The 23768-nt window shown below is 44.6% G+C and overlaps 2 protein-coding genes across 2 annotated transcripts in view; both read right to left on the bottom strand.

The window, feature by feature from the left end:
- ZBTB8A (zinc finger and BTB domain containing 8A) overlaps positions 1–799 on the bottom strand; it is a 56159-nt gene extending 55360 nt beyond the window's left edge. Inside the window, exon 1 of the mRNA XM_054571913.1 lies at positions 783–799. The gene's annotated coding sequence lies outside the window, so the exon portion shown is untranslated. The remainder of the gene's footprint in view (positions 1–782) is intronic.
- Positions 690–16476, bottom strand: ZBTB8B (zinc finger and BTB domain containing 8B). The gene is made up of 4 exons (XM_054571909.1): positions 16433–16476; positions 10589–11610; positions 5376–5554; positions 690–1014 (listed from the first exon to the last, which is right to left on the bottom strand). The coding sequence occupies exons 2-4, from the start codon at positions 11568–11570 to the stop codon at positions 697–699; spliced, it is 1479 nt and encodes a 492-aa protein (XP_054427884.1). The 5' UTR covers positions 11571–11610; positions 16433–16476; the 3' UTR covers positions 690–696.
- Between the last annotated feature and the right edge of the window lie 7292 nt (positions 16477–23768).

Raw genomic sequence — 23768 nt, 5'->3', positions numbered from 1 at the left:
AGCAGGAGAACCTTCCAGACCTGGGCTCCCAGGCCCCTTCCCAGGGCTAACTTAAAATTTAATTCAATGGGGCAAGTCAAAGTGCCATGAGGAGGCTTTTAACTCATTTCCGTTCTTGCCTGCACAGAAATACCCCCAGCTTTTAAAATTGCAGTCTTAGATTTAAAAAGTATCCTTTACAATCATGCATAAGGCAGCCCTGCCTGCGTTATGTCAATAAAGGTTTCTCTGAAATTCTTCAGAAAATCAGAATATGGAATTCATCAGGAGAAGTTAGGCAGAGGTAAGACTGATCTCAAAAGTTAATATGTTTCTGCCCACCTTTCCAGAGAAAAGGGGATGATGACGAAGGAATGCGGAAGATCGAGACAATACGAAAACAAGCACGGAGGCTTTCTTCCCGTCCTCCTAACCAGAGTTTGGATGCACAACAGGAAAAACAGGGAGCGTGAGGCCAGCCCTGATTCACTCGAAGGACAGTTAAGCCACCAGCAAACCAAGGGCACCCTACTAAAAAGGCTTTAGTCCTTCGAGTCACAAAATCCAACCTCTGCTAGGTAGTCAAACAAAAATGCAAATATGTTAACAGTGAAAAAAATGTTCCTCTCGGTGTTCCACAGAACTAGACAAATGGTGGCTCTCAGCCACAGAACAAGCAATAGCAAATTCTAAAACCTCCTCCCCACCAGTTTCCTGCTACAGAAGTGTTTCGCGATCTGTGAGGTTGGGCCGAATGGGTGGTCTGTCGTCAGAATCGTCGCCAGCAGGGTCGTTTTCCTCACCAGACTCCACATAGATTGGCCAGTCATTGTCTGTGTCACTCTTTTCTTGGCTTTCGGATGAAGCCTCCACCAGGCTAAGGTTGATGGGCATCAAATCGTCCTCATCATCATGTGTGTCTGTAACGCAGGTACAGCTGTCACACAGCCCAAAGCGCCTCAGGCCCTGTGACAGGTGACTTGTGAAGGTTCTTCTGCAGCCCTTGCAGATGATTGGACGGTTGGACCTGTGGACCTAAAGTTACAAGTAGACAAAGTAAATGTCACAGAAATGGCGTTGAATCTTGACCTTCAAGGCCCCATTGATGTGGCCCCTGGTTGACCCTCCAGCCTCATTACTTACCACTCTCCCCCCTGCTCCATCTTTTGCAGTCTCAGAGTCACCAAGGTCCTTTCCACCTCAGAGCCCTTGGACATCCCTGGAAAGTGCTCTCCTTCCATTGCCAACCCCTCCCCCTTACTAATGCCCCTCAAGGAAGGCTTCTCTGATGCTCCAGGCCAGGTTAGGTCCCCCAGCTATATATTCTGGCTTATACTCCTTCCTTGACTGTCCAGCAGTCCCCCATTATCTGCGGGGAATATGTTCCAAGACCCTCCATGGACACCTGAAACCACAGATAGTACCAAACCATATATATGAGGCCTGTTTGCAAAAAGTCCAGCCACTCTTACTATAACACAAATGATTTGTGTGACATCAATGTAACCAGGCAGCCAAGGAGAGTGGAGTGGAATGCGCATGCATGAACAATGAAGGCTTCACTGCACTAGTCAGTGAGGGCAGTAGACACAGTTGAGTGAATATGTGCTCTGCATGGTTGTTGCACTGAAAAATGAATGAGTGAGGGAACTTCCAGTGAAGTCATTGTAGGCAGTGTAGGCAGACAGGGCTCGCCTTGTCACACAACCACATCAAAATTACAACTAAAATGTAGAACCACCACCTCTTAGAACCGTCAGAAATTGAGTTGAATAGAAAAGTATGACAACTACAGAATTAAAGAAACCATATCCATCCAGACTAGCAGGAGGGGCACAGATGTGGAATGGGCTGGTGCCTCACCCACATGGAGTGGATAAAAGTTCAGGAGGAATACTCAGGAGTGAGGCATCCCAGCCCCACCCCAGGCCCCCAGGCCCCCAGCCCAGGGTTCCAGTGACAGGAAGGTAAGTTCCCCCAACTTCTGGCTACAAAACCAGCAGGGATTGAGTCAGTGGAAGAAACTTCTGGAGTCCCAAGCAGTTTCTCTTAAAAACCCCCTACATGGACTCACCTACTCAGACTCACTCCCTCTGAGCTCCAGCACCAGGGTTGCAGCTTGAAAGACACCAGTGGCATACAGGGAGAATCTGAAGTGTCTGGCATTAGGACAAGCGGAGACCACTGTCCCTTTTCAAAACCCTCTCCTCACAGAACCAGCAAGCTGGTGCCATATCTGAGGCTCCATCAATCTGGCTAACACTGTTTGACCCTCCTTGGTGATCCCCAGAGGCACTGTTACACCCAACTTACAGGTCCACCCAAGCTGCTTTTCCATATAAAAGGCTGGTCTTGGCTCTTGCTTCACAACTTCCTAAATCCTCTCAAACAAGCAACAGATGGCCTCAGTAAGTTCCAGGCCCAGCACTAGCAGCAGCCAGCTTAGATTCACAGCTTTCCTTTGCTTGGGAATCTCTAAGCCCAGCAGAAGTAGCAGCCATCTCAGATTGCTTTATAGCTCAGATAGGGTGGCCCCAGACAAAACACAGGTTGGGCTGACCTTGGCCTGCACCACCCAGGGAACCTCAGGGCCAATGAACCCAATGGACAGCTACAGACCATGTCGGAGCACCACCACCCTGTCCCTGCAAAGCTGGTCCTCCATAGAGGGCAGAGGTTGGTGGCCAGTGGTCACAGCCAGTCCTTGCAGCTGACTGACCTGGGTAAATCCCTCCCATTGATCTGCCAACAGCAACCAAAGCTCACCTACAAGAGGAGGGTGTACTCAGCCCACATGAAGGGCGTATCTCAAGTACCCAGCTTGGGTGATAGGGGAGGCTGTGCTACTGGACCCTACAGGACACCTACTATATTACGCCACACTACCAAGACAGGGAGTCAAAGCAGCTCTACCTAATACAAAGAAACAAATACAGGGAGGCTGCCAAAATGAGGAGATAAAGAAACATGGCCCAAATGAAAGAGCAAACCAAAACTCCAGAAAAAACACTGGTTATAAGGATGCTCAAGGAACTTAGTGAGGACCTCAACAGCATAAAAAAGATCCAATCAGAAACAAAAGATACACTAATTGAAATGAAGAACAATTTACAGGAAAATAACAGTAGAGTAGATGAAGCTGAGAATCAAAATAATGATATGGAACATAAGGAAGCAAAAAACAACCAATCAGAACAAGAAGAAGAAGAAAGAATCCAAAAAAGTGAGGATAGCATAAGTAGCCTCTGGGATAACTTCAAGAGGTCCAACATTCACATCATAGGGATGCCAGAAGAAGAGAAAGAGCAAGAAATTGGAAGTCTATTTGAAAAAATAATGAAAGAAAACTTCCCTAATTTGGTGAAGGAAGTAGACATGCAAGTCCAGGGAGCACAGAGTCCCAAACAAGATGGATGCAAAGAGGCCCAGCTTCAAGATACTTCATAATTAAAATGTCAAAGGTTAAAGATAAAGAGAGAAGAATCTTAAAAGCAGCAAGAGAAAAGAAGTAAGTTACCTACAGGGGAGTTCCCATAAGATTGTCAGCTGATTTCTCAAAAGTATCCTTGCAAGCTAGAAGGGATTGGCAAGAAATATTCAAAGTCATGAAAAGCAGGGACCCACAGCCAAGATTGCTCTACCTAACACAGCTATCATTTAGAATCAAAGAGCAGATAAAGAGCTTCCCAGACAAGAAAAAACTAAGGGAGTTCATCACCACCAAACCATTATTACATGAAATATTAAAGGGATTTATTTAAGAAAAAAGAAGAAGATGAAAACTATGAACTATACAATGACAAAACAGATCTATCAACAATTGAATCTAAAAAACAAACTAAGCAAACAAAATGAGTGAGCGACGAATCTGTACCAAATTCTGCATTAAGCTTGAAAATTCCTCCACGTAAACTATTAGGATGATTCAGAAGGCCGCAGCTGTGGGCCACTGGTGATTGTCAGCTTCGTAACGACAACACGCCTGCTTGTGCATCAGGTCTGGTGCAGAGTTTTTTGGCGAAACATCAAGTCACCCAGGTGACTCAGCCCCCGTTCAGCCCAGATTTTGCACCCTGTGACTTCTGGTTTTCCCCAAAACTAAAATCACCTTAACAGGGAAGAGATTTCAGATCATTGATGAGATTCACTAAAATATGATGGGGCAGCTGATGGCATTTGGGAGAACTGTGTGAGGTCCCAAGATGCCTACTTTGAAGGGGACTGAGATGTCATTGGTCCATGTACAATGTTTCTTGTATCTTGTATCTTCTTCAGTAAATGCCCCCATTTTTCATATTACATGGCTGGTTTCCTTCTGGACTCATATACTATGTTTTTTCCTAGACACACATACATTTTCACTTAAAGGAAGCCCTTTATGGTATCTCTTTGGCATATGGTATCAATTTGGATAATGCTAGCAGTGCTACTCTTGGGTACTAGGCCATTATTAAGTAAAATAAGTCTTCCATGAACGTAAGCACTGCAATACCACAACAGTCAGCCTGATAACTAAGGCGGCATATCAGGATGATGCTCGAACCAGATGAGCGACCCCGGAAGGGCGTGCTAACTGAAAGGTCACCAGTTCAATTCCCAGTCAGGGCACATGCCCGGGCTGAGGTCCTCTGTTGGGGGAATGCAAGATATGGACCCCTCTCTCCTTCTCTTTCTCCCTCCTTTCCTTTGTCTTTGAAAATCCTGCCTTCCTCTCTCTCTGAAAATAAATAAATAAAACCTTAAAAAAAAAGTTTTAACTTTCTCTAAGTACCACCAATGCAGTTTAATTTAGTAGAAGAAACATGTCTAAAATTCTCTAAAAATACTCCAGTGGACAGAAATGTGAAAGACACTTCTAACCCTTACATTAGACCAGTAATTTTCTACTCTTTTCACCTCACAACACACATAAACTAATTGCTAAAATTCTGTAGCACAGAAAAAATATTTTTTTTGCCTAATAAAATTAGGTAAAATTTTTGTTTTTATTGATTGATTTTAGAGAGAGAGGGAGGGGGAGAGAGAGAGAGAGAGAGAGAGAAACATCGCTTTGTTGTTCCACTTATTTATGTATTCCTTGGTTGATTCTTGGATGTGTCCTGACCAGGGATTGGACCCACAACCTTGGCATATCAGGACAATGCTATAACCAAATGAGCTACCCCACAAGGCAGTATAATTTTGATCCATTCACACTGGATGACTACTGTTGTGTTGGCTGTTGTCATTTTTTTACTTGACAATCTAAGGGAAAAGAGATCGGTGCCCCTTACTAAATAGTCAGGTATCGCGTGTTTTAAAAATTCTTGTGGCACACAGGTTTAAAATTGCTGCATTAAACAAATGTCAGGAGCCACCCCACACACACACCACAAGAGAACTGCCAGCTCACTTACGCTCAGGGCATGGCTCCGCAGGTGCTCCTGTCGAGTGAACCTCTTGCCACAGGTCTCACAGGGGTAGGGCCGCTCACCCGTGTGCGAGCGGATGTGCCGCTTAAGGATGCCCTTCTGTTTGGCAGTGTAAGGGCAGAAAGGACACTTGTGGAGCTTGATGGGGACCACCAGCACATCACCTGGGAAACCAAATGGACTGATTTAGCTGTACAGTGAGCAGCAACAACAGTGCCTCCGAAGGATAGCATTTGGGGCTGGGGATTCCACCAGCCCAGGTCGAGATGATGGATCAGACCTCTGGACAGTAACTCCTGAGAATAGCTTCCGGGCATGTACAGAAGAGTTTGCTACGATGCGAACCTCAATTGTTTGGGATCATATTAACTCTATATATCTGAAATTACCAAATATCCAGAAATTCACTTAAATCTTTTTCCAAATCTTTTTTTTTTGGTTTGTTCACCTTGCTCATACAACCATTAAGGTGACACGTATAGAAACTGTTCCTTTCAAGTTTAATGAGTTACCCTTATTGCAGTATTAGGAGATTTGTTCCTTCTATCCATGCCTTTCAGGATTAGATAGATAAATCTGGAGCTTAGGGGAAGAAGGGAAGAACAGAATTATGAGAGACCTCAGCACATCGGAGTGGTTGCTTTACCTGAGACCTGCCTCTCTCTTGAGCGCTCTACTCTCTTTACCCCAGAGCCCTGACAGCCCTGGGTTAGAGGTGAGTGGGATCTCTCTTGTGCTTCACTGTCATCTCCAGTCCACTGTCCCTCCCTCTATCCTCAAACACCCTAAGACCTTTTGAAGCTCACACCATCAGATGATGCCACTGCCCTCTCTCCTTGCTACAGTAATCCAGGAGCCGCTCGGTCATCTCATCGTCCTTCAGAGCTTTGATCACGTTGCCTTCAAATGAAACTGCTGGCATAATTCATGGGAATACCAAAAATGACCCTTCCAACACCGTGGTCTCTCTGTTCCTTGACCTCCTTTTCTCCAAAGAACCCGTTTTCCTCCACCCTATTTCAGCTACCCAGTCCTGGACCAGGAGCCCTCACCTCTGCCTACAACAATCTGGAAAGCTTAGAAAAGAAAATACTGATATCCAATCTCCATTTCAAGGACCATATTTTAAAAACACCCTTCCCATTCTAATGTACAGTCAGAGATGAGAGTTCAAGCCCCATTTCTAGATATTGCCATTAAACTATATTTGCTCCATAACCTACATTTCAAATACCCCATTTCCCAATCACTGTCTCTTACATTTTCAGCTCACACCCGGGGGCCCTTTATCTGCTGGGACCTCCAAGCCATGGACTTAAATGCCATTTTATTGCTATTCACCTCCTTTAGTCCTCAATCCTCTTTCCCCAGTTCAGTGCCTACAAAATCCATCAATAAATTCACTCCTTCACATACATCCTCAGTCGTCTTGGTCCTCTCTCCCCCTCTATCTGTATTCACTTGGTTAAACCTAGACTCTGGGTAAATACAACTCTCTGCCTATTCCATACGTGAAATAAGGCAAATCAATATCACCAAAGAAAAATACACAACTGCGTATTTTGGTCACTTTAAATCCATCTAACCATCACCATCTAGGCACTGACATCAAAAGAGCTCTTAGGTCTGCTCAGGCATCCTAAAAATGTCCCTGGTTCATTCACTCACCCACGCTTCTGAATGTCTATTTTACACTTTCCCTCTGCCCAAATCTGCAACCTCTCTTACTCTCTCCTCGCTTGCAGCTTCTGTTCTTGCTTCTTGTTTAACTGAAAAGGAGGAACAGGCAGAAGAGAACCCCTACTGGCTCCCAGCCACCCACCAACCTCCCATATGAATACATACGATCTTTCATTTCTACTACCGCGAATGAATTGTCCTTCCTCCCCTCTAAAACCAGACCATCTCCTCCACTAGTACACAGGATCCCCTCTCCCCTCACTCTGTTAACTGCCCCTCCCTCTTCCATCATCAGTTATCGTCCTCTCTCCTGCTACCACACTGAGTCAAGGAGCACATCTCTCACCTGGGGAATTGCAGTAACTCCCCCCGAAGTGGTCCTCCTGCTTCCACTTTTACTCCCCTAGAGTCTAGGCTCCCCTGCATTCTATAGGCAGAGAGCAAGGGAGGAAGCAAGAGGCCCACTTAGGAGGTTACTGCACATAGTACCCAAGGGTGTTCTTTTACTGTACTTGGCTGAGACCCTCTAGCAGCTTCCTTTCTCAGAGTAATATCCTAGGGCTTTCTCATGGCCTTCAAGACCCTACCTGGCCTACCCTCACCCAAACTCCCTGGCTTCATCCCCCAGGACTCTCTGCCTTGCTTACTCTACCCCAGCCATACCAGCATCGTAGCTGTTCTTTTGGTTCACCTTTCAAATGTGATCCTGCACCTGGGCCTGTGTGCCTTGCTCTTCCCTCTGCCTAAAATGTTCTTCTCCCTGATACATGGACAGTTTGCTCTTTTGCTGCCTTGAGGTTTCTGCTCAGAAGCAACTTGTTAGAAAAGGCTTCCTTGTCAACACTAAAAAAAATAGCATCCCCTTCACTTTCTTTCAACCTTTCCCCTGCTTTAGTTCTTCTTCATATTATATATTTACTTATTTGTTTATGGTCTGTCTCCCTACACCAGAAATGCCAGCTTCATGAGGACCAGGACTCTTTTGTTCTCTGTGATAAACACTGCTAGGCATGTAGTAAGTGCTCAATAAATACTTGTTCGGTGAATGAACAAACAGAAATGAGAAGGTGTTGAAGAAGCAAGCCGATGATGGAATGCTGGACATTAAATGACCCATGGTGAGGCTGAAAAGGAATGGACAGAGGTAACAGCAATGGGTATTCATGGTGTCAGAAGCCAGGGTTAGAAAGAATTTCAAGGAAAGACAGGTCAGAGTCCACTACTGAGAAAGGTCATGTAAGAGAACACTTGAAAACCACGCTTTACAATAAAGCTGACCACACAACAGAGGTTCTGGTGGTGTGTAGGGGGCAGAAGCCAAGCTGCAGTGGGCTGAGAAAAGAGTGGGAAGCAAAACAGTGGAGGAAGCAAATGCAGATGAAGTTTCCAAGAAGTGATAGGAGGTGCTAGAGCTGGGTTTAGAAGGACGGGGAAGGAGAGATTATAGCAGAACCTTACGCTTTGACAGTGTCTGCAAACGCTGGGATGAGCAACATTGATACAGAACTATTGCAACAGCCACCTGACTGTCTCTCTGCCCTGGACTCCCACATGCACATCATCCTGTGCTGAGGGCAAAATAAACTCCCTGAAGCACAGATCCAGTCCACTCCCAAGCTCAGGAACTACCCAAAATCCCCCTGTGCCTACAAATAAAAACCTCATCTCTTAGCATTCAAGACTTTCCATGATCTGACTCTAGTCAATTTTTTCCTATGTCTCGTCTTCTTACCCTCAGATGCCACATTTATGTAGCCTTCCTGATATCCCAGTTGGAAGCCAGCTCTCTTGCTTTCGGACAGCTGTGAAATTCACACCTCCATCTATCTACCAGCCCTAGTACCTTTGGACCATGTGATGTCAATTACACACGTCTTATCCCCTCTAAGTTCTTTGAGGCCTGGATCTATGTCTGACTTATCTACAGAGCTTCACCAAGAAGGTACTCAGATACTTGAGCAAATAAATGAATGATCCTACAAATCTGTCCTACTCTGTACCTTGGCACTTGGAATAAATTTAGCCTGTAGCTGTGTGAATGGAATCGAAATGTGGCAGACACCAGGCATGGCCAGGGGCCAGGCGGCTGCCTTGCCACAGCACCTTCTACTTGGAAACCTGACTTCACAGACTGACAGACAAGACTTGAATGAAGATAGCAATCAGCTGAATTACTCCTTGATACTTGTGCTTACAGGCAGCTTGTGTTGAATGATAAAATAGTTGCACTGAAATCCTCTATCCAACTGTGCTCCTTCAGTCTGTTTAACAAGTGATGCCATCCCAGGTTTCTAGTTTTAGCTGTGCCACTTACCAGCTCTGCATTCTTAGGAAACTTACTAAACATTTCTGAGTCTCAGTTTCTCTACCTTTCCTCTGCCAAACTCACAGGCATGATGAAAGTCTAATGAATGAGAAAGAGTGATCACAGTCTGTGAAGGGTTATTATACCCATGGAAATGAGATGGCAACCAGTTCCCGTAGTGAGCTCACCGAAAACAGCCGTTACCTTCTAAATGTTGGTTAAGGCAGTGTCTCTGAGGACCAAAACAGCATTTTCAAGTCTTTCAAGTCTAATTTTAATTGGATATACACAGTGTTCTGCTTCAAAAAAAAAAAAATGAAATTAAAAAAACTTAAAAACAGCCATTTAGTAACAAATAAAAGCGGCTGATCTCCATTATTTAAAATACTTTCACTGTTCCCTACTGAAGGATATGTAAGAATTTGATTCATTAATTTCTTTTGGCTTTAGGTTCCGGAAGCTACAGGGTACTTTCATCAGGAAGGTGACAGCCAAGTCTATTTCTGTCTCCTACAAGATACTTTACCACACAATTAGCTCACTGTTGAGAAGAGTTAACTCATCTTTCAAAATTGTTCAGGAATACAACCACGTTCTCTTATAACAAAAAAGCTTACCAAAGCATAAAAGAAACTCACTCACATGAAGCCAAATGCCACCTCTAAAATTTTCTCAAGTAGATCACACCATTGACCATGACATGTTAGCAAATGTCTTTATGCCAGGCGCCATGGTTGACACAAAGAAGAATGAACTTCCTATCTGTCTAGAATATATATGAGGAAAAAATTACGAAAACCTCCTCATTTCGTCCTCAACATTGTGAAAAAGTCAAGACAGGGCTGATTATCTCCTGAACAAAACAGGTTCAGAGAGATTTAATGATGTAACCAAAGTCCCACTGCTGGTTAGTGAAAGATAGTAGGTTCTTTCCATGTCTTCAGACTGCCCTCAACATGCTTACACTCTAGTTATACAAGCAAAATACACGTACAAAGAGACAATGACCCACTCGATGAATACCTATTAGCTGTAGTGGCAGTGGCAATAACGTGGTGATGGTGATAGTGATAGTGGCGGCAATGACAGCATTGAGGACGGTGGGAATGACGATGGTAGTGACAATGATGATGAGGATGATGGCGGGAGACTATAAGGCACAGAGGTGGGTGTTACATGACCAGCAGAGATGATGAACGATAATGGAGCTCACCTGAGTCCTCTCCATACCAGTCAGTCTGGACGTCCATCATGGAACTCATGGCCCCTCCCATGCCATCTGGTCTTCCCTCCAAACTCCGAGAGAAGTGATGCTCCACATCATCTTTGCTCTGGACAGCACTGTTGCGCAGGAGGGCCTCCAAGAATTGCTTCACATGGTAGTTGCTGTAAGCCAAGTCCACGGCCTGGCCACTGGGCAAACCCTCCTCCATGTGGGCCAGGCTCAGCGGGGCAGCATACTGCTGTAGCTGCTCACCCACCTCCACCTCCACTTCGTCAGCATCAAACTCCACCTTGGGCTCTATCTGTTTGGGCAGGGTAGAGAGGTCGCTGTCAGCTGAGCCACTGCCCTGACTGTCTTTCACCAGCAGTTCCAGGGGGTGGCAGCCTCTGCAGTCCCCGCAAGGGGACTCTCTTGGACAGTCCACACGCTCTTCTTCCTCAGCTGGAGAGGAGACCAAGCTCTTAGTATCGCAGGAGGTCCCCTCCTTGCTTGAACTGGGGCTTCCACCGTCAACATGATGCGCTGCTGCTGCAGCTGCCGCCGCTGCCGCCGCCGCCACCGCTGCAGCCACAGCAGCCTCCTTCTCCATCTTTCGGCAGATATCAAGGGATGACCTGATGTATGTCTTGCAGAAGTTCACCACGTCATTCATCTGCAGGTAGCTGGCGGCCGACATAACTTCAATCACGTTCTCCCCACACAAATCCAACTTCCCAGAATAGAGAAAATCTAAGATGATGGAAAAGGCATCGGAGGTGACAATGTCCAGGGAGGCGGTGCTGTGCCGCCCGCTGTCCTGGATATAGTGAATGAGCAGGGCTCGGAAGTAGCCGCTGTTGGCAAACAAAATGTTCCTGTGGGCCTTGAAGATCCGCCCTTCCACAATGATGCTACAGTCACAGAAAAAGTCCCTCTTTCGCTGTTCATTCAACTCTCCCAAGAGCTTGGCATAATAGGATTGCACCTCCATTTCTCCACCAGCTGCTGCTGCGCTTGAGTAGCCTGGATCTCTGCCAAGATTTTTGAAAAGTTAATTCAGAAATTCCAGCCTTACAAATAAGATGCCCATTTTTTATTTATTTTTTTTAAAGATTTTACTTACTTTTCAGAGAGAAGGGAAGAGGGGGAAACAAGAGGGAGAGAAACATGGAAGTGCAAGAGAAACATCAATAGGTTGTCTCTTAGGGGACCTGGCACACAACCCAGGCATGAGCCCTGACCAGGAATTGAATGTTGAACCAGTGACCTTTAGGTTCTCATGCCAGCAATCAATCCACTGAGCCACACCAGTCATGGTATTTTTAATGTTTTTTAATAATTCTCCCCAAAACACTGGTTCGATAGTGTCTTGATGATATGGACTGTTTCGGATCTAACAAAAATCAGAGGTTGTCCAATTATATTAATTTATGAAAAAAAAAATCACTAGAGGTAACTGCATGTAGACACAGTATGTGGTGTTTGATTCTTTCAGTGAATATTTAGAAACATCCTATGACAAAACACCAATATTGTCCCCATTTTTCCAATAAGGACACTGAGATTCAAAGAAGATAGATGACCCAGCTGTAACAGAGCCAGGACTCAAAACCAGGTCTGTTAACCTCCAGAGTTCATGCTTTGATGTACTGCACTCTACTTTCTTCAAGGCTCAAAATATAGATAATACCCAAACCTAAGAATTATACTTCAGTCTACATTGTCCTAATACAGAGCTTAGAGACTGGCAAGCAGCCTCAGCTTACACCTCTTGTCATCACTTTGTGGAAACATTGGCAGATTCTTGGGCCAGCATGCATTGACCATTCTTACAGTTTTATTGTCCGTTTTGGCTTTGGTTGGAACCATCCTTCCCCATTCTTGGCCAACGTGCTTTGCATCTAGCTGATGCCATCCCCAGGCTCCGCCATCTGACCACAGTGACTGGCTCAGAGATGGCCACATGGCTTGGTCAGAGCTGATGAAAAGCAATGAAATGTTTACTGGGAGTTCCAAAAAAGTATGTTCTTTCCTGCTCTGCAGGCAGGTGGGGTGTGAGGGTTGCTGCTGCCGCCACCAGGAGAACCAGCCTAACAAAGGTGACAATCCAGCTCAGGCAGGAGTAACAGATGGACCCAGGGACACCATCTAAGTCCCAATTTCTGCTGTGCCAGAAGCCAATTAAGTTCCTTTTTCCTTTTTGCTTAGCTGGTCTGAGTTAGGTTTTCTTTCTCTCTCTTTCTCTTTTTCTTTCTTTCTTTCAAGGTTTATTTTATTAGAAAGAGAGAGGAAGAGGGGAGGGGGGAAAGAGAGAGAGAGACATCAATGTGAAATATCAATCAGTTTCATCCCGTGACAGGGCATGTGCCCTGACTGGGAATCAATCAGCGACCTTTCAGTTACTGGAGTGATGCTCCAACAAGCTGAACCACTCCAGCCAGGGTTGAGTTGGGTTTTCCATCTCTTGCAAGCGAGAGACTCCTAACTGATTGGCTCTACTACCTTTGGTTTACTCCTCTGTATTTCTATGTCTTGGCCCTTGTTTTTCTGTAGACTACAAGCCCTTTGAAGCTATGATCCGTTTCTTACGCTTTTGCTGGTATATGCATGAATTTTTCCCGGAAGGTTATATAAGCAGGAGTTGCCTTCTTTCCCAAGCTCCCTGCTCCATCTTTCCCTTCACACAAACCACAGTCCCGTCCAACAACACCCCTTTTACTTACTGACCCACAGAGCTCAGAGAAGGGTCTACAATCAAGTACATCATCTCCCTTTACTGAAATCACAGAAAGTCTAGTTAGAGCTGCTGACCATCGTTAACAACTCTTTGACATTCTTTCTTTTTACAAATGGAGCGCAACAATGCCTTACCCAACCAGAAATCAGGCACTCTTCCCCCAGAAAGGGTCCTTCCACTGGCAAAAGTAGATTCCCAAAGGCCTAACACAATAACTGCACAGACTTGACTCATAAAAGACCCACAACAAGCTTATTAAAGGGCATTTTACACCTACTTTATACATATGTATAACAAATGACTTTGGAAACTAGAGAACCAATTAGGAAGAAAAGTGGAGAGGAGCTTCTCTAAGCAAGTAAACTGACAAACGGGAGGAACTGACAGCTGGGAAAAGGTAAACCCATTCTAAAAAACTAGACCTATGAGTTTTTTCAAAATATCAGCCTGAGGCCATTTAGCTAAGGGAATTAAGGGCTCCTACATACTACAACTGGCCTAAGGACATCACTAAATTATAGCCCAGGGCTATAACAGATGGGTATAAGTCATCGAGAAGGCTTAGCTCTTTATATTGTTTTAAACTCAAGGAAGTTATGTCATAATTTTGGAAATTTTCACCCAAAGTAGTTAAAATTAACATTTGGTTCAGAAAGGAAGAGAACTTTCAGATGTCTGAAAAATTCTACTCTTTCCAAATAAATCACCCCTGAAAGTTTTCACAGGACTAAGGGTTTGTTTCACCGCCCTTCTCACCTCTTCAGGCTGCTCCACCCGAGCCCTCCCAGCAGCTCCTGCTGCTGCCCTTGGCAATCAGAATGGTAAGGGAAAAACAAGATATAGGAAAATGCTACATTTAAATGCTACATTGTATCCTACCTCAGAACTGAAAGAAAACCTATGGGACTGGTAAAATCACGTTTTTTAATGGGATAATATCCATTATTGATGGGAATGTAATTTTGAACACCACTTTAAAGGGGAATGTGGCAATATTTATACCAGCTTAAAATGCACACATTTTTTTGTCCCAGAAATTTCATTGCTAAAAATTTACCCTTTTGGATATATTCTCAAAAAATACATCAAATTATAAATTCAGAGACATCAGAGACTGCATCAGGTTTTTTCGTACTAATGCAAAAGTAAAAACAATCTGAATGTCCACCAACAGAGAAGTTAAATCAAAGTGCAGTCACTCAGTGAAATACTAGGCAACCATGTTTTTAATGAGCTAGAGTTGAGTGTGTTTATATAAAGAAGGACATTAAGATATAATAAAAGAGAAAAAGGCAAGATGGAAAACAAAATATACAGTATGATCCTATCTGTGTGTATGTTTTTGCTGGTATCTGCATACATTTTTTTCTGGAAGGTTATACAGGCAGATACCTTTGAGGAGAGGGAATATGGGCAAGTGATGTGTGGTGGGAACTTCCCTTTTCCTTTGCAACCTCTGTACTGTTAATATGTTCCACTATGCACCTGTATTGCTTTTATTTTTCTTTTCTAACAAAGAGAACAAAGGAGGAGGGGCAAAGGGGTAAGAAGTTGGCAAACTGGAGGATCAATATCTAAGTAGGCACAATACTTCTAAACTTGCAGAATGGTCTTATATACAGAACCTCCTCCCAGGGCACTTCCATTTTTTTCACGGGAAGATATTCCTTTTCAACAATAGCACCCAAAATCCATTGCCTTTGGCTTTCTCTCTGCAAATATTCTAAACTCCATTGACTTATGCAGATACTCCATGACTTTGCAAAAGCCTATCCACACACTTTTTTCAAACATTTCCTCGACCCTATATTTGGCATATAATGTGAAATTATTTATTCATATTCATCTTCTTGCCTTGGGTGCTCTGCATTCCTGGGACATGCTGAGGATCACTATTTCTCCTAGAAAAGAAGTTCTCAGGGCATACTGCTCTCAGAAGTATATTTACCCATACTCTGGCAGGGATCCTGCCAACCTTCCCAACAGCTCCAATTCAACGGTTACTAGCTACAAACAATGCCTGACACAAGGAAGCTGCCAAGAATAGAAAAATGAACCTACTACCATATAGTGCCTATCCTCCAGGAGAGGGCAGATGTCAATACTACCACCTGAAATAAACTGCCACATTCCCCTAACAGGACCCGACCTAGCCAAATCACAAGACTGTCTTCATTAAGCCACCAAAAGCAGCCTTGAATTACAACCACTGACTCCTACAAGACTTTTCCAGGTTCGCTGACCTGAGAATAATGAAAACACTCATCAAGTGTTAGCATTCACTGAGAACTACTTCTCATGAAGCACTGTACAAGTCCTTTACAAACGTTAATTAATTTAAACCTCACAAGACCCCGGTGCCGTTGACACAATCATTACATCCTTTTTTTCAGAGAAGAAAATTGCGGTTCCGATTTACAGATAACATGCCCAAAGCTAGGATTGGAACCAGGTCGGTTTGACTCCAGAGTTGACACCCTTAAGCAGTACGCAAGCCTGACTCCCCAAACCCTCCAGGACACAATGAGAAGGGATGGGGAAGTCATGCTCTCCCCAACACAGGGAGGAGAGAGGAAGGACACGAAGAAGTTTCCACTTCCACAGAAAGAATTTCAGGGTGAATTACGTCTTTGGTTCACCTGCTAAATTGTTCACAAGACAAGGGGGTCCTCTCCCGTCCGGATCCAGACAACTGGAACTAGTTACTGGACTCTGTCTTTGGCCCCTGAGGGTAGGGAACCGAGGCCTTGCCCCTCCCGTGGCCTCTGCGGACGAAGTGACCATCGCTACGGCGGGCACTGCCTCGCGCCCCCGCAGCTTCTGGATGAGCCCACTCCCCGACCACCCGGGTGGACCACGCGGGGGTGGGCAGCCCAATGCCAGGGATAGGGGGCATCTGCCTTCATGGCGCCCCTCTCCACGCTTAAGGGGAAATCGAGGGTCCGTCATTCACTGCAGGGATCCCGGGAGTCGCCAGGGCCGGGCGCTCAGAAGAAGGCCGGCCGAGATAGGGCTTCCCTGCCCCCTGACCCCCGGCCAGGGCCGACCTTCGGAGGTCCCCGGATCCTGCCCAAGCCAATGAAAGCGACAGCGTGAACCCGCTTCTTGGCTCTCACCTTCCAGCGGGTCCCAGCAGCGCCGCCACCAAGCTAAGAGCACGGACACGCCCCCCTTTCATTCACCTGTCTCCCCTTCCATTGAGAAGCGGGGCAGATGACCAATCATAGGTGCTTCTGCGCCCAGGAAGGCGGGCCTTCAACCAGCAGGTTAGTCAATGGCGCTCGCGCCCCCTCTGGAGGATGCGCTCTGAAGGCTCCAGTGCTCGCGGGGTGATGGGAGTTGTGGTCTCAGCGTTTGTTTTTCGGTGAAAGATATAGTGGACAAAACTACAAGTACCAAGATGCCAAAAGGGGCAAGAACCAGCGCTTGCCAAAGGCTAGAGCTTCCTTCGGTCCTCTGAGTCCCATTTGAGGGACCTGCGAAGTATTGATCTCTTTGTCCGGAGAGCTAAAAGCGCGTCATTGCATATTAATACAACCTGGAGAGTAAGAGCTATGACTTATCCGTACACTCTTCACAAAAAAAATAATAAATAAATAAAAAAATCTGGAAATGTGTGACATAGTTTAATCTACTCAACAGGTTTTTTTTTAATTGTTTTTTTTCCCATTACCATTTAGCCCCCTTATACCCTCCAACGCACCCACGCAGCCCCCGCAATCACCACACTATTGTCCATGTCCATGAGTCCTTTTTACTCAACAGGTTTTGATAGAATACTAGCTAACTCCCCCCACACCACCACCACCCCGCGAAAGGCTTTCAGGTTCATATGTACAGATGAAACACTTAAATAACAGTACGAGGTGTTAAGCAATGGTACAGGTACAAGGTGTTAAGCAATGGTACAGGCAGGATCTGACATGGCTGTGAACAAGATAAACCAGGTTACCGGTCTCAGGGAATTTAGTTTTAATGCGGGGTTCATTGTCTCACCATTCTGGAAACTAGAAGTCTAAAATCGAAGTGTTGGTAGTGTTGGTTCCTTCTGAGGGATATGAAGGAAGAGGCTGTCCTATCCTCTCTCCTTGGCTTATAGCTAGCCATCTTCATGTCTACATGGCATTTTCTCTGTATATATTTCTGTGTTCATATTTTCCTTTTTTTAATATAAGGACATCAGTCATATTTGCTTAGGGGTTCACTCCACTCCAGCACAAAAGTCATCTTAACTAATTACATCTGCAGGCAGAACTGTAAGCAATATATCTCATTGTCCACTTTGCCTAGAAGGAGACATGGCCTGAGGTCAAGATCTACAGTAGTTCACATTCAGTGACTAATGATTTGAGCACTCAGAGCTAAAGATTAGAAGCTACGACAAAGAGGTTTGGGAAAGATGGATTCCCTAGAATAGTCTAAGTTCATGAGGCAACAGGTATGCCATATGAATGCTCACCACAAGCTCCCACTTGTTCAGTGGGTTCATGGACAAAGGACCGTGATGACAGGAGTATAGAACAAGGACATACCCTCACCAAAGCCAAGCTGGCAACAACCACTATTGATACCCAGTTTGCCCATAGCACCAATCAGCTTGCACCCTTGATTTGGTATCATACCTTGAGGGTACCAGCCAACTATTTGGTGGCAAATTGATTACATAGGACCATGTCCCTTGTGATGGAGGTAGGAATTTGTTTCACTAGAAGAGGCACTTACTCTGGACTTGGATTTGCCTCACATGCCCCTGCCAGAACCTCCATGTGTGGACTTACTAAACAATCTTGACATCGGTGCTCACTTCAGCAGCACATATACTAAAACAGTCTTGATATCCTATACAATATTGTTTCTGATCATGGAAGTGACTTCACAATAAAGAAATGAGGCACGGAGCTGACACCCACAGGATTCACTGGTCTTACCACGTACTCCTTTACTCCAGGCTTCTAGAATAGTGGAGAGGCCTATTGAAGGTCCAGATAAGGTACCCTCCATTAAACACTTTGTAAGATAGCCATCCACCAAGATGCAGTAATACACTGAACCAGTGTGCTGTTTCTCCTTTACATAGATCTAGAACCAAGAAACTAGATGTAAGAAAGTTGCTCCTCTCACAATAAAACTTTTTGACTCACTCAAAAATTATTTGTTTCTTAGCCCCATGACTGCGGGGAGGGAAGGAATGCTAAAGGCTCTTAGTGTCCAAGGGAGGGATGCCTCCGCCAAGTGACACAATTTTTCCACTAAACTGAAAGTTGAAACTGCCACTCAACCATTTTGAATATTTCATGCCTCTAAACAGAAAGAAAAAAAAAATCAAGGTATTATATGGGTTAAAAACTCTGTCTATCAAGGGGAAATAAGTTGTTACCATACGATAGGGGCAGGGAGGCTTAGTGATAGACTCAAATTTATCCCTAAGGAACCCGTTCCTACTACAAATCCTGTGATCAAAGTTACTGCAAAATTACTATAATTCTATGCAAGAGAACTTCACAGGGCACAGATCTCTCAGGAGTGATGAAGGGCTGGATCTCTTCTGTGGGCCAAGAATTTGACTATCTGCTGCTGACTGAAGGCAGAGGGAACCTGAGATAGTGAAGAAGAAAAGTCGCAAATACAAGACCAGCCTTAGAATGCGGTATGGAGGTGAGGATGATAGTCTGTGTTTGAACTCCTTTCCTCAAAGTATATATTTACATACTTCAAATACTTTTTCTTCTCTTTCTTCTCTCCTTCCCCTACTATTGTATCTAGGTGATTGCCTAGGGAGAGTAACTTCACTATTTAGCCATAAATTTGCAGATTTTTGAGAAGGATTGCAAGAAAGCTAGAGGAGGAACACCAGCGCCTTGAGGTACCTTCCTAAGGAATTAAGGTGTTTTTTCCCTCAATTCTAGGAGTGATAGCTGCTTTCTGCTAACTGGAAAGAAAATCTAAGTTTGGGACGCAGGGTGTATGTGTTTTGCAGCAAGTGGGATACATAGAACAGTTAATGTTTGGGCCATACACATTGTAAGGAAGGAAAAACCTTCCAGCTTTACCCTTCTGGGTTCAATAGTTGAGTTTATCGAATAAATTGACAATAGGAAGGTTAACAGGAGAAAAGGTATACAAATTTATTCATGTTAATATTATGGGCATGGGAAATGCAGAGGGAGAAAAAGTAGTGGGAGTTGAAAGCTCATATACCAACTTAATAAGGAAGGGGTGGGGAGAGGTAGGCCACTTAGGGGTAAGCGTAAATGAATTTTTGGAAAGATGGATGGGACCTTAGACAAATAGATGGGAGATATGATAGTTCGCATCAAAGTTTGTCTGGTTAAGTGTCTAATCTCCTCTCCTGTGATGAGTCCATCTTCCCAGGTTGATGAACTCCAAGTGAGGGGATTTATGACAATTGAGTTCCTCTCCTTGAACTTGCTGTTTTTCAGGTGACTTCAACCCAAAATAATCAATATACCAAAGCAGCATATTTGGGGCTGGCATTTCCTGAACTCCTGAAGCATCCAGCCCCAGCCCCCCTTTTGGGAAAAAGCCTTACTCTTGTGACAGTAAGAAGAAAATGCCAGTTCTCATCTCTCACTGCTGTGTCCTCCTGCAGAAGCAGAGGAGCCTAGATCTTTCCTCTACCACTCTCAGATACAGTCACGAAGCAGGCTTATGGTTCATGAGTCCCAAAAACAATGCTGGAGCCATTGGGAAGACTATTATTTTTTATTATTATTGTTATCATCATCATCATCTAACCCATGCAGAAAAAGAGGCACTGCAAGGTAATGTGGCTTGCTTACCTGAACCAGTCCACAGCACCACCTTCTGGAAGCCTTCAGTGATAGGCAATTTTTGGGAGCCAAAGTCATCAGCTCTTTCTGGGAAACATCCTTTGCTCCTTGGACCACAATAATCCACCTGCTCAGTGGTTCTAAGTGTTACATGAGATAACAGTGACCAGCACACAAAGGATGTCCCCACCTTTTGTAGATTGTAAAAGAATGCATATTCTTTTATAATAATATCAGGCTGGAAGGAATAGGACTTTGCTCAAGATCACACAGTAAAACCAGGACCAGGGGAGTACTGGTAAAAGTTCAATAACTGTCTTGAAGAGGGGGCATGACATGTAGTGTTTGTAGATTTTGATGATGTAAGCACTCCCACCTTCATCGATTTTAAACTATCAATGTGACATCATTGTACGCAGAGTTGGGAAGAGATGTACAGTAAAAGACACAGCATAGTATTTCAACCCTACAGATACAATAAATTTGTCACTTCAAAAGCATAGATGATAATGAAATGTATAACAATAATTACATAATGAGTTTGGGATATTACCTTTATTTTTATTTATTTAATTGTAAGTTTATATCATTTTTTATTTTATTTATATTTTATTTATTTTCAGAGAGGGGAAGGGAGGGTAAGAAAGAGGGAGAGAAACAGGGATGTGTGAGAGAAACATCGATCAGTTGCCTCTTGCACCCCCAACTGGGGACCTGGCCCACAACCCAGGCCCTGACTGGGAGTTGAACCGCCAACCCTTCAGTTTGTGGGACAACACCCAACCCACTGAACAACACCAATCAGGGAAGTTTATACCACTTTTCAAAAATAATGGCTGTGCTAAACAGCTAGCTTATAAAATTCTTGTAATTTTAACAGTCAGCTCTAAAAGGCTGAACCAGAACCCATGCCTTGTGCTACCTCTACCAGCAATTTAGGCATTTTTATTTTGCAATGGGTCCCACAGATTATGTAGCTAGTCCTGCTGCCAAGTCTATGCTGGAATCTCCACAGCAGAAATAGGGAAGTCTTTGCGAATGTCACCTCCCAGAATCATTCCCAGACTAGCTGCCTTCTGCTGGGGAAGCCCAGCCTCTCCAGAGGAGCCAGAAAGTCGTCCTAGGGCCACTCCTGTAAGCCCTGCCTGGAGCCTGGAAGCCAGCCTTACCTGAATGTATCCACAGCACCACCTGGTGGCAACCGGGAGTCAGGGCTTCTTGGGAGTCTAAGGCAGGAGTATCCTGGGACAGAAATCATCAGCCAAGAGAGGTCCAGGAGTGCAGGAGTGGGGATGTGGGTCAGAGCGGGGTCTGAGGGTCAAGGATGGGGTGAATCCATGCATTCATATTTTGCCTAAAAGGTATTGTTAAAAGATATCTTGAGGTCCTGAGGACAGTGGAAAAAAATACAGTTCCAGAGAGAAAAAGTGACCAATGTCTTCAGCCCAGGAAGAAAATCTACCTCTGCTGACACCCAGTCCAGTTTTTTTTCAACATATATTTAATTCAAAATATTCTTATTTGGAGAGGGGTTATAAGGGAGATAAGTGGTTATGAAAAATGCAATAAAATAAATATAAAAAGATACTTACTAACGCTCTACAAGTGCCTAGCAATGTGTTAGCCTCTAAGGACAGGGTAAGGGGATAAGATAATAATTAGCTCTTTGAGGACTTCGCCATACAATGTGTTGGGTGTTTTACTTATTTTACTTAATATTCATAACAGCCATGAATCCTGTTCCCATTTTAATGAGGAAGACACTGATCACATTGCTGGGAAGTGGCTGAGGCAGGATTTGAATCCAGATCTTCTCGATGTCAGTTAAGGGAGCCAAGGGTCAAGGTGTGGGGAAGATTAAAGAGATCCAAGCAGAGAGTCTCAGTCCACACACACTGAGGACCTCATAGGCCAGCACTGTGCTAGGCTTGGGGATGGGAGAATGCATAAGGTGAATATATCAAAGGACAGGATACAGTCCTTGCTTGTCTGCAGCTTATCATCGGGGTGTGAAGGCAGGACATGAGGCTGAATGAAGTCAAGACATATAAGATGTGCAGAAACTTGATTTTATTAGACAACACTGTTCAAATCAGAGCTCTGCCATTTCCTAGCTGTGTGACCTTGGGAAAGTAACTCCATCTCTCTGAAATCTCAGTGTCTTCAACTATAAAATAGAGATTAAAAACTGCTCCTACCTTATAGGGCTATTGGGAAGATCACACAAGGTACATTTTGTAAAATGTTCACCTGTTTAATAAGTGGCCCCATTACACCTGTTAACAGTAGTACATGATCACTTGGTCACGTCACCTTCACAGAACAAGTCACTTCTTTATTCAAAAAGTCTTTGGTGACCCTCTATCCACGAATTAGTTTTGAATTTTTAGTGCTGCATCCAAGGTTGTATCCAAGGAATTTAGACGTTAATGATCTTTACAGCTTCACCTCCATCTTCTTTTTTCTTTTCGTTTTAGTCACTCCAGCTTGCTCCAAATTAGTCCTGATTTTGTCCTTGCTCTCCTCATATTTATTCTTTTGTTCGCTCAATAAATTTTTCCTATTTTGTTCCTGGTACCTGTTCTAGGTGCTAGGGGTAGACAGATAAACAAGACAGACAAAAACTCATGACTTCATGGAAGTCGCATTTCTAGTCAGAGGGAGGCAGGCAATTTTCTTAAAAATGTATAGTATTTCAGATTGGTGATAAGTGACTGGAGAAAAAAATAAGCAGGGGAGAAGAATGGGAATGCTGGGGCTTTGAGACAGCTTTTTATTTTTTGAGAGAGAGACATCACTTTGTTGTTCCACTTACGATGCATTCTTTGGTTGATTCTTAATGTGTGCCCTGACCCAGGATCACACCCACAACCTTGGCGTGTCAGGACAACACTCTAGTCAATTGAGCTACCTGGCCAGGGCCAAGATACAATTTTAAATAATGTGGTCAGGGTGGGTAAGAGATATTTGAGTGGAAAAGGAGGCAAAGGTCGGGAAAACATAGATATCTGGGGTAAGAGCATTGTAAGCAGAGGGAACAGCAAGTTCCCTGACTGCAAAGTATGTGGGTTCCCTCCCCATTCTGTCTCTTCTCCTCTCCTCTCTAACATCTCAATTCCCCTCCTCCAGGCTGTCTCTGCATTTGTCCTAACCACATCCAGCTCGATTTATTGAGTTGGGCCACCAAGAGTTGAGAGGTTCCTGAATGTGTATCTCCCGGTATCTCCAGAGGCTGCATTTAGGTCACCTAAATTTTTCTCCACAAAACTCCAAACGCTGGCCCGGAGCTCCTCGGTCTGCGCTTGTAGAACTAGCCCGAAGAGCCCCCGAACAACTGTTACGCGGCTGGTTTCATAAAGGGGGGCGGTCCTAGCCCTGCACTCTGGGATCCATTTGAACGAGCTCCGGCCCGGCTCCCTCCCACCGGGATCCCTCTCTTCCCTCTACTCCCAGTTTCCCACTGCCCACCCAAAGGGACGGCAAAGTTCCATAACGGCCACCGTAGGGGATGTTGGCTGAAATCCATACAGATGAGGTTGATGGGGGAGGAGCTAGTGCTGGGGGGGGCGGGCCTTAAGACAAAACTGTGGATTGGTCCAAGCCTTCAGGGGCGGAGTTTAAGGGTGAAACAGAGAATGGACCAAGCTCGAGGAGGCGGAGC

The sequence above is a fragment of the Pteronotus mesoamericanus genome, unplaced genomic scaffold (assembly GCF_021234165.1).
Source record: "Pteronotus mesoamericanus isolate MK-2021 breed Mesoamerican mustached bat unplaced genomic scaffold, CSHL_Meso_final contig_221, whole genome shotgun sequence".
NCBI classification, from domain to species: domain Eukaryota; kingdom Metazoa; phylum Chordata; class Mammalia; order Chiroptera; family Mormoopidae; genus Pteronotus; species Pteronotus mesoamericanus.
The sequence above is the reverse complement of the archived record's forward strand: the minus strand, read 5'-3'. Positions and strand labels throughout refer to the sequence as shown.

Excerpts from the sequence above, each read along its gene's own strand:
- ZBTB8B (XM_054571909.1), bottom strand. The coding sequence starts at position 11,570 with ATGGAGGTGCAATCCTATTATGCCAAGCTCTTGGGAGAGTTGAATGAA. Across the intron at positions 5,555-10,588 it reads CTGGTATGGAGAGGACTCAG|GTGATGTGCTGGTGGTCCCC; the intron begins GTGAGCTCCATT and ends TTGGTTTCCCAG. Across the intron at positions 1,015-5,375 it reads TGCGGAGCCATGCCCTGAGC|GTCCACAGGTCCAACCGTCC; the intron begins GTAAGTGAGCTG and ends TTGTAACTTTAG.